Below are 14497 nucleotides of genomic sequence, written 5' to 3'. Positions count from 1 at the left end.
ACATCCCCAAATTTTGCTTAAAAACAATAAAAAATAAACGTAGGTGCCTCTCTTCCACCAATTGAGGAAACGGAACACGCGCACAGCGGATGCCGGGAGCGCACAGTTTGCGGTGAGCTGTTGGTCTCTGTCAGTGAGCCTGCGCAGCTCGATGTGCGACAGCAGGAGGAGGAAGACAGACAGACAGTTATCGTGCCTGAAGCTCGGCCTTGATGCCACCGAGCTCCCGTTGAACGCGAGCGGCAGAGCATCCAAGTGGCGAGTTGGGGGGTGGGTGGGGGGGCTGTACGTGAAACTCAAAGAAGTCGGGATGGACGGCAAAGGGACTCTTAAGATGTTCAGGAAGAAACGGGAACTGATTAAGACGCCATCCATCTCGAAGAAGAGCCGAGCAGGAAGCCCTGGGCCACAGAGCGGCGTATCGTCTGTGAGTACCGCATCACTTGTGTTCTCCTGCTTAGTGTGTGTGTGTGTGTGTGTGTGTGTGTGGGGAGTGTCAGATGACCTTCAGATGAAGAGAGGACAGGCTGCAGAGAGAGCACTGGACCAAGGGTGACTGTGTGTTACCGTGTGCTTAGCGGACTCGAACACTGTTTTGTCAAGTTTGACCCTGTGACTGTGTGATCTGGGTGCGAGTCTATAGTTTGGCTGAGTGAAACTACTTAAACATTTATTATTATGCAGAGTAAAAAATAATTGCGTGTGTACCTGACTTCACATTGACTCATATCTGGCTTATAGGAAGTGTATCTTCTGTGGGTTTTTTTTTTTTTTTTAGGTTTTTTTACCACTTAACAGTGGCAGGCTGCTGTTTGTGTGTGTCTGTGTGAGAATGCTCTTGTGAAAGTTTCAACAGTTGACTCTTGCTTAGTTACAATGGGGATAAAGCTGTAGGGGGAAGGAGCATGCTGAAACGTGGTGGCAAAAGTAGCTACAACCCTTACTCTACCAGTCAGAGAGTTAGGAAAGCTGAGCTTAAAGGCAAGGACAGACTGGATATACTGCCCAACAAACACAACGTATGGCTTAAACAGGTATGTTTGAGTATATGCAAGTTGACGTATGTAGCCAACGATAACGGCAAATACACTGACAGGATTTTATGTGTCGTGAAGTACTTGCACACCCGGTAGCCAGTGAGCACGACTCTGGCTTTGTCAGGCCTAGTAAAGCCTGACCGTAAAGCAAACCATAACTGGGAAACCAGGCGTAAAAATAAATTTTCGTGGAAATGTCAGTTGTGCATTGCAGGCAGATGTGATACCATTTACACCTCTTAAAATGCCACTGTTCCTGTCCAAACGGTAAAAGGCATTCTGTTTAATATGCACTCTGCCACACCCGTCCCCAGCTTGGAGCAAAGAAGTGTTGCACAACGCACACAGGATCTTGTGAAAGTCTTCATATGTGCGTTTACCAACAACAGTACAGCTTATGTTTAAGACTGCAAAAACAAAGTTGCCACGTTGATGTCCTCATGTCATTAAGGTCATGTGATCATCTGCACCTGTTTTTCCCTCTTTATGTCCTCCTTCAGCTGTCCATCCTCCAGGAACAGCCTCGGAAAGATGCTGGCGACAATCTCCTCTCCTCTTCCCCCTCATCATCCTCATCTTCAGCGCTTACTCCCACCTCCGCTGGGCTGCTGGACCCCTCTATGCCCTGCCTAGGCACTCCCAGCTCCCAGCAAAGTAAGGTGGCAGCAATGCAAGGTGTGGGCTGCCCGTCTCCTGTGGCCACTCTGAAGAGACCAACTGCACTGAGCAGACACACCAGCGCTGCAGGTCTGGATCAGATACCTCAGTACTTGTTGATTCAGTCTTGTTGAGTCAATGAAGTGTATTATTCTTCTACATCTGCACTCAGCTGAAACCCAGAGAATAATTAAAAGGCCCCTATACAAACAGAGGTGCAAAATATTTACCCTATATCAGCCTGAAGATTAGCACGCAGACAAAGCAAAAACAAAGGAGGGGAGGGGAGGAGAGGGGGGGGAGGTTTTGGTAAAGATTTTGAAGCTTCCAGGCAATAAAGAAAGTATTTTAATCTGGAGTAGTACTGCAACAATTACTGTTTTCGCTAACCGTTTCTTTCCAGTAATTTATTGTTTAGTAAATGTAAAACAAATGTATACATTAAAACACGTCCTATTTTTGTCTGAGTAGCTATTGGACATCAAAACATTTGATTTACAATTAAAACAGACTAAGGCATTTGAGTATTTTCCAAGCCAATGACAGACAGACATGAGAGTAGTGACCATCATCTCATCTATTTCCCAATTATCAAACTTTTTCCTTGTAACGGAAACTGTTGCTTGATCAACAACTCAATGATTAAAATAGGTGTAAAATAAATTTTGTTATTTCTGTACATATCTGGAGACGTACATGTGTATGTGCTCAGCAGTGTGCTCTTTGTCTCCTCAGGACTCCCACTCCAATCCTGGGTGTTCACTAAAGGCCAAGGAAAAGGGGCTTTGACCCCAACTGCTCCGTCTGAGTGTCCTGAGAGTACAGTCATTGAAGTAGAGGACATCCCAGCCCTGCTAAGGGATGTGGCGCGTTTCGCTGAGGCTGTGGAGAAACTGAAGGATGTGGTATTAGCTGAAGGTAACTTGCAGCTTTTTTTTTTTTTTTAAGTCTTGCACCTACAAACTTTGAACCAGTACGAAATCAACCCCAGAAAACTTCCTACTGGGTCCCAAATATTTACTGTCCCACCTGAGTTTGCCTCCTGTCCTGTGTAGGGTCTAGATTTTTGCCAGATCATGTCTTTCAGAAACCTGCTTGAGGACATGCATTTATTTAGCTTTGAACAAATTAGCGTGAGGGTGCCCCTCCTGCTGTGCTGCCATCACACAACTGTAGACGTACATAATGTATGTTTTCACCACTGTAAAGACAAAGTATGGTTGTTTGTTCTTGCGTAGTTATGATTTTCACCTTTGTGCTGGTGACAATGTGTCATTGTCTGCTGGGTGTCATTGTTTTCTGTGCATACATGTGATTTTTGTCGTCTGTTAGTTTTCAGGCCGAACAATACTTTTTGAGTGTCCCTCTTCCTCTTTTGCGTTGCATGTCCTAGTCCACTTTGACAAAACATACATGAGAAGGACATGGGGAATTGAACAAGATGATTTTGTCAGTCTTGCATCAGTCCTGCTCTCTGACGTGTGTGTGTGTGTGTGTGTGTGTGTGTGTGTGTGTGTGTGTGTGTGTGTGTGTGTGTGTGTGTGTGTGTGTGTGTGTGTGTGTGTGTGTGTGTGTGTGTGTGTGTGTGTGTGTGTGTGTGTGTGTGTGTGTGTGTGTGTGTGTGTGTGTGTGTGTGTGTGTGTGTGTGTGTGTGTGTGTGTGTGTGTGTGGTGGGGAGGCAATGACAAAAAAGGGCAGAACTACTGTGCACAAGCAAGCTAACAAGTGGCTCTGAGCTTCCTCTCTCCAAATGAAGGGCTGCGTTTCCGCTGCACCCGCAGAGTCGACCGCACTCTTGTCTCCAGCAGGAAGCCAGCTTCTTGTTTACAGCCGATTCATACACACACTCTTCTCCCCTCCCCTAGAGAAATGCAACAAGGCTCAAAATGGCAAAACACCTGTAGCTTCCTCATGGAGTGAAATACCACTTCTTCAGATATGCCACTTGCCAAATAAACTTCATGTCTAACACAAAGTGTTTAATGCCTTATCGTTAAGATCTTGCATCACGTTATGTTTTTGCAATAGAAAAGCTTTTTGGTATGTGTGCGTGTGTCTTGCTCCGTCTGCTGTTATCTTGCTCTGTTCTGTCATGTTCTCCACCCACAGCAAGCTTTCTAAACAGGAAGCCATGATGGATAGCCTCTGACAGGATAGCCTCGTCCACACTTCCTCCTCTAATAGGTTGGCTGCATCGCCGTGACGTGACACCTCTTAATCAGTGGCACAATCAGAGTTTGAACCTTGTATTGCCATCCAGAGATCACGTAAATCTGTAGGAATCACTGACTTCTAGGTCCCGCTGTCTTTTTTTTATAACTCAGCTTGAAATTAAGGATCTGTAAAGTGAATAGTTTTATCAGCTACATAAAGTACTATATACACGTAACACAGCATTAGAATTAGTTTCTGATCTGAGAAAACGATAGACCACATCCTCTCTGGCACAGTGTTCAGGTCACTGTGCTTGTTGACTGACACACATCTTCAGGCAGGCCGGTCTGTCTGTCTTCAGACAGTGTACAGAGGAGTATCAGTTGCAACACAAACGTTAACGAAAGCAGTCGTGTGTGTGTGTGTGTGAGGAGGAAATGAGGATGCAAGCTGCAAATGTGTCATCAAAGCTGACACTGTGCCCCAACCTGACCTGTCTGATGGTCTGTGCCTTGTTTGCCTGTTTGTTTGCCCATTGTAAACACATAAAGGACTTTTAGGAAATCTGCTGATTGTATTTCTTTCAGAGATAAACAGAGAATCAAGACCGCTCTCATATCTTTCCATAGAATATGGAGCTAGAGACAACAGAGAATATGAATTTACCATAAGCCATGTTAACTTTTGCACCTATCTCATGAGGTGTGTGCTCAGCCTGCTGCAGTAGTTACAATGAGTTTTCAGAAACATGACAGAAAATCCAAACATGGACTCAAAAACAGAAATGCACAACAGGGTGCACGCAACCAATAATTCAACAATATATTCATATACTCCATAGCCTCTTAGCTCAAATGGTCTGCACTCATATTGCACTTTTCTACCTATTGGCACTCAAAGCCCTTTACACTGCTTCTTATTCACCAATTCACACTCACACAGCGAAGGGGGAGATGCTATGCAGCTGGCCAAAGCTCCCCGCAGGCTCACCGCAAGCAACTAGGTTCAGTCTCTTGCTCAAGGACACTTCGACATGTGACTGGAGGACCCTGGAATTGAACCAACAACTGTGAGATTGGTGGACGACCACTCTAACTTCCTGATAACATAAAGACTAGAGAAAAGTAAAACCCACTGGCCTGGCCCTCTAGAACTAGCACATCTTAACAAACCTCAAACAAATCACTGGGTGTTCTGCCGGTTTCTCAGCAGGAAAGCAAAAAAATGCATTTTCTATTCCTTAAAAACAGAGGTGCAAAATGTAACATTCAGTGTTCTTAATGTTCAGGCCAACATTATCAGGTTGTGATGGACTTGCTAACATGGGATGAAGTCTTCTTTAGTGATGCATTTAAGGTCACTTTTTCTGACATAAGGATTCTTATCAAACTGCTACGTGTTTTTGTTTTTTTTGTTGGTTTGTCTCTTGTCTTTTTCTGAGGGGGGAGGAGCGTTGATCATAAAGGCAGCTAAATTAGATTTTATACCATACTGAAATAAACGGGTTTATTGGTTTAAAACTTGGGCACTTAACCTCCACTTAAGTTAGCAGTAGTACAAAGTACAAACCACTTTTAACCATGGAATAAAACCTTTTGTTGTTCTTTTTGTCCCCTATTTAGTTATTACTGTGTTATTCTTATTGCTCATCTCACTTTTAGTTTCCCATATTTCTTCTTCCCCCTCATTCAGGTAAAAAGGAGAGTCAGCGCCCCGTGGCTCATGAGTGTTTGGGGGAGGTACTACGGGTGCTGCGGCAGGTTATAAACACACACCCTCTGCTCAACACTGTGGAGATCCTCACTGCTGCCGGCAAGCTTATATCGAAGGTCAAAGGTCAGTCAGTGCAAGCACGGTGTCAGCTATAAATGCAAGTTTAAGACAAACAAATTCCGACAGCATCATTGTCCTAGTATTATTTCTGAGATGTTGACATGCACGGTTAATAGTGACCGTAGCACCCAGAACACTTTGTTACACAGTACCCAACACCAAAAAGTGTAAATATATAGAAGGGTTGACTCAATTCCATGGTCATCTGGAAGACTGTAATTGTGCTATTAACTGTTGTTAGCATGATAGATGTTTCTATCGTTTTGTCCATCTCTATATCAGTACGGCTAAGCTGAATAGCAACAACTCAGTACCAAAATGTATTGGCTAACGTGATTGTATGTATAAAAGGAGAATTGTAGACACTTTGAACAATCTCACCTTCATGAAGGGAGGATTTATTAATAAACTGCCAGTTCAGTGTGTTACTGTGTGATGCAAATGTGCAGGTGTGTTTGTTCAGCAGTGTATTCCTAACCACAACCTGAAGCCTGAGCAAATGCATGGTTGTGATTTCTTTTTTTTATTCATCTAGGTTTTCACTATGAGGCCTGTAATGAGGCAGACAAGAAAGACTTTGAGAAAGCAATTGAAACCATTGCAGTTGCTTTTAGCAGCAAGTAAGTATCTGGTACAACTTTAATAAAGCCTTCTGATTTAAAATAACATTATTCTCATCCTGTCTTGGTGTTTAGTGTGGTTCTTAGTCTTACTCCAAAGACTGTTCGTGTCAGTGATATAGCTGCTAGTGAAAGCAGTAATTGTGTCCAACACGTATGACCCTTTATTAATAGATAGGAAAATCAGGTAGTGCTAAAGCATACAAAGCAGTCTGTCGTTGGGAATGACAGAAGTACAGTGATGGTGACACATTTGCATGAGGCACAGCTGAAAACAGGAAGTGGTTTTTTGCTCTACCTTATGACAGAAAACCAAAACTTGAAAATGTTGTTTGCTACCTGACTGCTGAACAACTGCTGTTAACTGGGGAGATGAGAAGTCGTGAGATGGTGCACTCGATTCGACATACTTAAAAGGAACAACTGATACATTTTTAAAGTGCCAACTGAGAAATCACAAAATCTATTTAAAAATGTTTAAATTTATTTGTTACCTGAACAGTTTATAGTTAATCCCTTTGCAAAAACAGAATAAGCCCTGAATAAAGAGGTCTGTAAATTTTGTCTGCAATTGAAGTATCTTGCACCAACAGTTTATCACATGTCTGTAGGAGCTGTTTGAGGGTTTAGGCATTTGTCATAGCTTGAGGAGGAAATGAGCTGGCAGAGACAGTTGAAATCTGTCTGACAAGTGTGTTTCCTCATTCTACGACTCCTTCTCTGTCGTGAACTGACAAACACTAAAATGGACGTGACACTATTTTTGTTTAGGTGATATTTTAGCAGACAAGTCACCTTAAAGAGATGTCACACAGATTTTACTTGAGCATTCAAGGAATTTTTAGAACAATAAAATAATTTTAGTAACACTATCAAGCCTAATAAAAGTACTAAAAGTAAATGTAATTTAATCACTTCCAGTGTAGCTCAAAAGGGGTTTTTTGTCTTTATTTATTTATTTAATTATTTATTTATTTATTTTTCTTCTCATTTTCATCTCAGCGTGACCCCTGCCGGCTGTTTTTCACTATTGATTATTGCTGAAATGATTATATTCTAACGTGGTTTGTTTGTGCTGATGTGTAAAGATATCACCGTTGTTTCCTCTTAGTGTGTCTGAACTGCTGATGGGAGAGGTTGACAGCAGTACACTACTGTCCCTGCTGCCCACTGAGAAGAGCAGGGTGAGTTGATGTTTATCACAGCTTTATAAAATAAAAAATAGTAGCTCATCTTAGAACAGCAACTCAATGTACTGTACAACTCAGCCTAAAGTCATTTCCACTCCCAGCTTTTAACTTGGTGTAGGAAAAAAAAAATCCCTCAGTTGATGACAAGCAATGTCAGTACTGACTCATGTTTCTGTTCTGTAGTCGATGGAGAACTTGTACGCTGCGGCTGGTCAAGGAGTAGACGGCCACTTCAGGAGCGAGCTGCATGAAATGGGTATGACATCACTCAATCCTCCACTCACTCACAGCAGCCATTTACAATGCATCTGCACATGTGTTCTCCAGTTTACTCTCGTTTTGTGTTGTTAAAATGCTACTTTTTGCTCTCTGCTTATGTTTGTATTCACTTTTTCATCGATTTTTACATAAGTAAAGTAAGTGATCCAACCACTGTGGAGAGCACGGAAGCCATTTTTATTCCTCATTGTAGAGGTCTTGTAGGTCTCCCCCTGCTGACATAAACACTGTGGTGCACAGAAATGTTAACAAAAAAAATGATACAAAATTAAAACATCATCACAGAAAATCAAACAAAAAACATCAGCTAAATTATAGGACTGAGTGATAGCGAAGTGGGTTAAAACACAATAATGACTAACAAAAAGTTAACACCCTAATAAAACACAGGATGTTGAGGGGTGTTGCCTTAGTGATGAATCTGAAACTGATGCAAACTTTTATCTATTACTAATCATAATCAACAATGAATTGTCATAGTAACAGTTTTTGCAGTGACCCATGTTTTTGTGTTGACTTGTAGGCCGAGCTGAGGAAGTGGATGTGATCCTTCAGCGCAGTGAGGGAGGGGTGGACTCCGCTTTGCTCTATGCGAAAACCATTTCCAAGTACATGAAGGACCTGATGAGCTATGTTGAGAAGAGAGTTTCCCTGGGTCAGTGTTTGAGCTGATAAAAGACGATCAAAGGAAGAGTCATTTAACTCAGTGCTGTTCTTAATTCCTGAAATAGATTTGGCCCTTTGTATCTGGACACATCTATTCTCTCTTATAATATCAAACTGTTTCTTCTCTTAACAGAGACTGAGTTCTCCAAAGGCCTTCAGCGATTATACCAGTCCTGCAAACACAGCATAACACATGTAAACCTTTTTTTTTTTGCTCCGGCTAGAAATAAGTTTAAGTCACTGTAAATGTTGACCATGTTTTTGCTGACTCTCTCGTTCCTTCCTTCCAGCCTCACATGCCCCTCTTCTCCATCTACTCTCTGGCTCTGGAGCAGGACCAGGAGCAGAGTGTGGGACTGCAGCACGCGAGCAGCACCCTGCACAACCAAACCTTTATTCTGGTAAGCTTTACTGAAACTTAATGCAACATGATTTGAATGTAATGTGTAATTTTGTCTTCATAACATAAATTACACTCACAAGTCCCTCAGTACAGTGTTGCTCTGTCTGTTTATTTTTGCAGCCTCTGATGCAGCGCAAGCAGGAGCATGAAAAGAGGCGAAAAGAGATCAAAGAACACTGGATTCGAGCTAAGAGAAAACTGGTACAACCTCTTCTTTGTATGAGCGTGCACATAGCTGTTTTATTTACCAACTAGAGAGGTACTGACTATAAATGTCTTTGTTCTAGATGGAGTGTGAGGGGAACCTGCGTAAAGCCAAGCAAGTCTACATGGTCCGCTGCGAGGAGTACGACAAGGCCAAAACAGCAGCCTGCCGAGCGGAGGAGGAGGGAGGAGGATCTACTGCAAAATCCGTGGAGAAGAAGAAACGATTAGAGGAAGAAGCTCGCAACAAGGTATGTTACTAACAACTTTATTTTATTGTACCTGTTTTAGAGCAATATTGCTGTGGGTAGAAAAATGTTTTGCATACGTATATGGATTTGAAACTTTTATCGACCACATTGTCATAATCTGCCATTTATTTATCTATACTAATCTGACAGACTAAAAAAGAAAAATCAGTATTGTGGAAGTAAATGGGGAAAAATAAAGTAATTTGTGTGCTCAGGCAGACGAAGCGGAGGCCACCTACCGGACATGCATTGCAGATGCCACCACTCAGCAGCTGGAGCTAGAGCACACAAAGGTCACCGTGCTGAGACAGCTGCAGGACGTCATCAAACAGAGTGATCAGACCCTCCGCTCGGTCAGGAGAATCACAAATACACACACGCTCATTTATACTGTCAGTCCTTAATAATAATATGTCAGACTCACTGCTGAAATTCAATATAACATCTGTTTGTTGTTTTGACACCAGGCCACCATCTCCTACTACCAGCTCATGCACCTGCAGACAGTAGCCTTGCCCGTCCACTACCAGACTCTGTGTGAGAGCAGTAAGCTGTACGATCCAGGCCAGCAATATGCTGCCCACGTCCGAGACCTGCAGCTACCAGAGCAGCCAAATGTTCACTACACATTTGAATCCTACTCCCCCTCCAGCTCATCGTCACAGTAAGAACTTCAATAGCCACAATTATCTAGTCTTGTAGTTGAAGCCCTAAATAAAAATTGAATGCTTTGAATAAGGCTGCAGGAAGGCTAGAGGAAGTCTGCAGTAAATTTACTGGAGTTTACTTTAGCTTTGTTTTTTGTGGATATTATGTATTAACTCATGAACATGTAGACTTTGCCAAGTGCAGTGGGTGTTTTCTTTTAAATGGACCCAGGCTGTTACCCAGTTTCAAGTATTTGGGCTAAGCTGTCTGACTTGGCTGTAGCTTCATATTTCTCATGCAGACATAATTTGTTTAGACCATCCAACACTTGGCAAGACACAGAAGAGTGCCCAAATGTAGTTCTCTTTTTAATAAAAAAAATACTACTGAATATATTGTCTGTCCTAAATTTGCACACTTTTGCAGTCATGGTCACAGACCCAGGAATGATAGTTTTAACACGGAGCAGACGAGCCACACAGACAGTCCAGCCACCCCTATGGATACAGCAGCTATTGACAGCAAAGATGCAGAAGTCCAGCGCAAAAGTAAGAGATGCCTGCTTCTGCTTTAAATGTTACTGTGTTCACAATTTGTAAAGAGAATTATTACTGAAGTGGATATTGTAGTTATTTAAGTCACGTATTGGTGATTTTTCTTAATTATAAAAAATAAATTTAAAACACAGTGGTACAAAATGGAATAGAAAGATAAAATTAGTTTATTTAGTGGCCAAACCCATGTCATATTAAGTTTGTTTTTAAATTAAGTATTCCTTCCTTGTATTTCTTTCCCATTGCTGTCTCCAGGGCAGGGACACAAGTCATGGGGATCAACAGTAAGCGATGATAGTGTTGGAGGAGATGGAGGCTTAGAGTCTCCTACTGCCAGCACAAGTAAGCCAGAACTTTAACATAACCCAGAACATTCTTTTTATAAACCATGAAGAATTGAATCACCTTTTTTTATACTGAAACCTTCTTTAAAGAACATGGTATGCATTTAAATTGTATATTTACTGTAGGTGACGTCAGTAAAATTGCACGGACGTCATCCACTGGAACAATGTCATCCAATGAGGATGCAGATGAGAAAGACGGGAACGTTTCCTCATTTGAAACTCCAAGTAAGATCTGGCTGTTTACTTTGGCCATTTTATGACAAGTTGGCCATCAGTTCTTGTGCATGAATGTGGACTTTGTCTTCAGATATCAATGGCATGGATCCTGATGTGGTGGTGTCCTCCAGACCTTTCCGTAACATTGGCCTGTCCAAAGCAGCTCAGACCCATCGACTGAGGAAGCTACGGACTCCTGCAAAGTGCAGAGAGTGTGACAGCTATGTTTACTTCCAGGGTGCAGAGTGTGAAGAGGTGAGCTCCTCATTGTCTCTTTTAGTCACATACTTACTTCCTGTGAAGTACCCTAGTGATGAGTCAGTCAGGCTTGAATAAGTAACACTTTTTTTTGTCATCAGTGTTTCCTGGCATGTCACAAGCGCTGTCTGGAGACTCTGGCCATCCAGTGTGGCCATAAGAAGCTTCAGGGTCGTCTGCAGCTGTTCGGTAGGGAGTTCTCTCAGGTAGCTAGCTGTGCCAGTGACGGCATCCCGTTCATCATCACCAAGTGCATTTCTGAGATCGAGAGACGAGCTCTCAAGATGAAGGTGAGACTGCATTTGTTAAAAGATTGATTGTCTGAATTTTTGCCCTTTGCCACAGAGAAGCCATTTGAACTGTCTGGCTGAAAACCACTGTTTCCTCTTTGCAGGGCATCTACAGGGTGAACGGGGTGAAAACTCGTGTTGAGAAACTGTGTCAGGCCTTTGAGAACGGCAAGGAGCTGGTCGAGCTGTCCCAATGTTCACCACATGACATTAGCAATGTCCTGAAACTTTACCTCAGACAGGTATGCAGCATGCTGGCGATAACATACTTTGGTCATAACTACCTACATTAAAAAAAAACTTTAAGGGAATTTCAGAATTTCTTTTGGAATTTACATTTGTTTTTACCTGAACCTGAACTGGTAGTCGCATAAACTTCTTTCTGAAACGTTCAGTTTCACTGTCTTTTATTAATCCATGTTTAAATTATCCAGCTGCCAGAGCCCATTATGCCGTTCCGCCTGTACAACAGTCTGATGGGTTTGGCCAAGGAGAGTCTACAGAGTGATGGAGACATGCCAGAGGGAGAGGAGACTGAGGCAAGCAGTTCTCACCCAGCAGTGGTCAGGGGTCCGGAACTGGTGGATCTGGGCTCTGACACCGATCCAGAGGTTCTGATTATGGTGGACAAGCTGAAGGAGCTTCTTAATGAGCTGCCGAAGGCTAACCTCGCTACACTGCGCTACATCATTCGCCACCTTCGGAAGTTAGTAATTTAAAGCAAAACGTCATAAAAATAGATCAGTCTCTGTTTAATTGTCCCTGATAACTATCCCTTATCCCTGACCCTTTTTCAACTGTATTAATCCTTCAAGGATCGCAGAGCTGGAGGAGGATAACAAGATGAGTCCTAGCAACTTGGGTATTGTGTTTGGGCCTTCTCTGATGCGTCCTCGTCCGACCGGGGCCACAATATCCCTGTCATCTCTGGTTGATTACCCCCACCAGGCCCGCATTGTAGAGGCCCTCATAGTCTTCTATTCATCAATCTTCCAGTCTAAAACCTCTCAGTCCAATAAAACCAGCCGTACAGCTTCCACCTCCACTCAACAGGTAGGTTTGTCTGTGGACTGAAAGTGGATCTCCATCTCTAGTTATCCATTTGTCCTTACATTTTATAGGCAGTTGTGACTTCATGAACTACTATCAAAATACATTAGAGCTTGTTCCACTTATATGTGACATTTTGAAGGTTGAATGAATGATGCAGGATATGTCAGTTGTTTTATGGTGCTGTAGATTTGTTATTTGCATGGCAAAATAACACTGGTATAGGTCTGAGTTGGCCCTCATGTTTGAACAAGGGGTGGTTACTTTATGTCCTAAAGCCAATTTGGCCCGTTTGTGCTGTAAGGTACTTACAATTTGTTCTAGCTGTTTTCATGCCTTTACCTGAAGTGTATTTCAAACACTATTATTGCCCCCCTATTAAAAAGGAGGGGCTTTGCCAGGGAAGATTTGGGCAAGGAAAGAACTCCTAAGGCAGTTAACAGTCTTTAGTTACCAAATATAAGTTCATCAGAAGGTGAACTTGGTTGTCTTACAAAGTAAGGAAAAAAACAGAATCACTAAAATATTGTTATCCATTTCCCCATTTAATTATAACTTACACCTAGCACTTCCCTTCTGATGTACATTTTGTTTGACATTCTTTTACTAATCGAAAAAATTAAAACAATCCTTTAGGTTTGCTTGTTGAGTCTCGTTTTTTTTCCCACTTTTATTGTTCAGGGTAGTCTTGCAGAAGACAAAATGGGGAGCTCTGCTGATGGGGAGGATGGAGGAAGAGGGGAGCAAGGTAAACCCGACTCAGATAAGATGGAAGAAGGATGCGGTAAGTTAACCCTCCACAAATTTCTTTTAAATGACCTTCCATTTCATCTTTGTAGCCTTCACTGAAATATTATTTTTCAATTGGGTGGTCAACATATTTGTCACTAAACAGGTAGAAAAGTGTAGAAAGATATGTAGGAATTTGGCAGCTGTAATTACACCAGTCTGACCTTTAGCTTCTTTATCTCTGGTACAGGGAGTTCATTGGGGTCACTGGGCTCCAGTGAGCAGCTTCCTGACTCTGACTCAGAGCTGGAAGAAAGCAGCCAGAGGGTGGCACATTCCCACAGCTTGGTAAAGCAGGAAAGTGAGGTGAGCATTGATGATGATGACCAGCTGAGCTACAGGTACAGTCTGGACCTGTCCAGCCATTCTGCAACACACACTGACCTAGAACAAGATGCAGATCAGGACGAAGATAATCCAGAGGGAGGAGAGCCAGCTCTGCCAGACAGCGGGCCTCCAGCTCTGCCAGACAACGGGCCTCCAGATGATAACACAGTGGCAGAGCAGGAACTGAGTGTCTCTCTGGTCGAGCTCAACTTGAACCAGTCCAACAACAATAACAATTACCCCTACTCTCCCAGTTTGAGCCTGTCAGGGCTTCCACTGGTACGTCTGTATGGAAAGAAATTACCACTGACCAAAACCAGGGACAGTGAGCCTGAGTTTGTCTGATTAGTGTGAAAATATCAGTGCATGAAATCTGAGATAAATTCATTGTTTAATCTGGTTTATATGTATGAAAAGCTCATTTTTGGTGTATTGAGCTGTCATATGTTAAGTCTCTGCATGCTTACTGCTGTTTTATGCCGTTGCTTCTGTCATTTTAAGAAATTTGATTAAGATTATAAATGTCTGTCTTTTTTGTTTTTGTTGTTGCACTTATAATACTGAGGAAGATAACATCAGTATGTGCAATGCAGAAATTCCCATTAAAGTGCTTTTATTTTAGCACTAAATTTAAAAAAATTATAATTTAGCCATGACTTATATATGTTGCCTGCTTTTGCTTTTTATTTTAATAAAAATTCCTTTTTAAAGTTGTTAGTTTGAT

General features: G+C 42.3%; 1 protein-coding gene across 2 annotated transcripts; it reads left to right on the top strand.

Moving 5' to 3' along the window:
- Positions 1 to 204: 204 nt before the first annotated feature.
- On the top strand, positions 205 to 14486 carry arhgap45b (Rho GTPase activating protein 45b). 2 transcript variants are annotated; one of them, XM_067512069.1, is made up of 24 exons: positions 205 to 427; positions 1538 to 1784; positions 2430 to 2612; positions 5541 to 5684; positions 6217 to 6301; positions 7413 to 7485; positions 7675 to 7747; positions 8294 to 8425; positions 8570 to 8631; positions 8727 to 8837; positions 8960 to 9040; positions 9127 to 9294; positions 9510 to 9647; positions 9762 to 9958; positions 10369 to 10490; positions 10752 to 10838; positions 10967 to 11068; positions 11151 to 11314; positions 11419 to 11607; positions 11712 to 11849; positions 12042 to 12313; positions 12423 to 12660; positions 13339 to 13441; positions 13637 to 14486. In XM_067512069.1, exons 1-24 carry the CDS (start codon positions 311 to 313, stop codon positions 14116 to 14118), a joined length of 3708 nt encoding a protein of 1235 aa, XP_067368170.1. In that variant the 5' UTR covers positions 205 to 310; the 3' UTR covers positions 14119 to 14486. The 2 variants fall into 2 exon arrangements, with proteins under 2 accessions (XP_067368170.1, XP_067368171.1); XM_067512070.1 differs by lacking the exon at positions 205 to 427 and adding an exon at positions 523 to 1034.
- The last annotated feature ends 11 nt before the right edge of the window (positions 14487 to 14497 follow it).

Source organism: Channa argus, chromosome 8 (assembly GCF_033026475.1).
Source record: "Channa argus isolate prfri chromosome 8, Channa argus male v1.0, whole genome shotgun sequence".
NCBI lineage: Eukaryota > Metazoa > Chordata > Actinopteri > Anabantiformes > Channidae > Channa > Channa argus.
Note: the sequence above shows the minus strand (reverse complement) of the source record. Positions and strands in the feature narration are given on the sequence as shown.

Bases quoted from the DNA above. Each gene is read 5' to 3' on its own strand.
- arhgap45b (XM_067512070.1), top strand. From the start codon at position 906: ATGCTGAAACGTGGTGGCAAAAGTAGCTACAACCCTTACTCTACCAGT. The intron at 10,491-10,751 runs GTAAGAGATGCC...TGCTGTCTCCAG, and splicing joins TGCAGAAGTCCAGCGCAAAA to GGCAGGGACACAAGTCATGG. The intron at 10,839-10,966 runs GTAAGCCAGAAC...TATTTACTGTAG, and splicing joins GTCTCCTACTGCCAGCACAA to GTGACGTCAGTAAAATTGCA.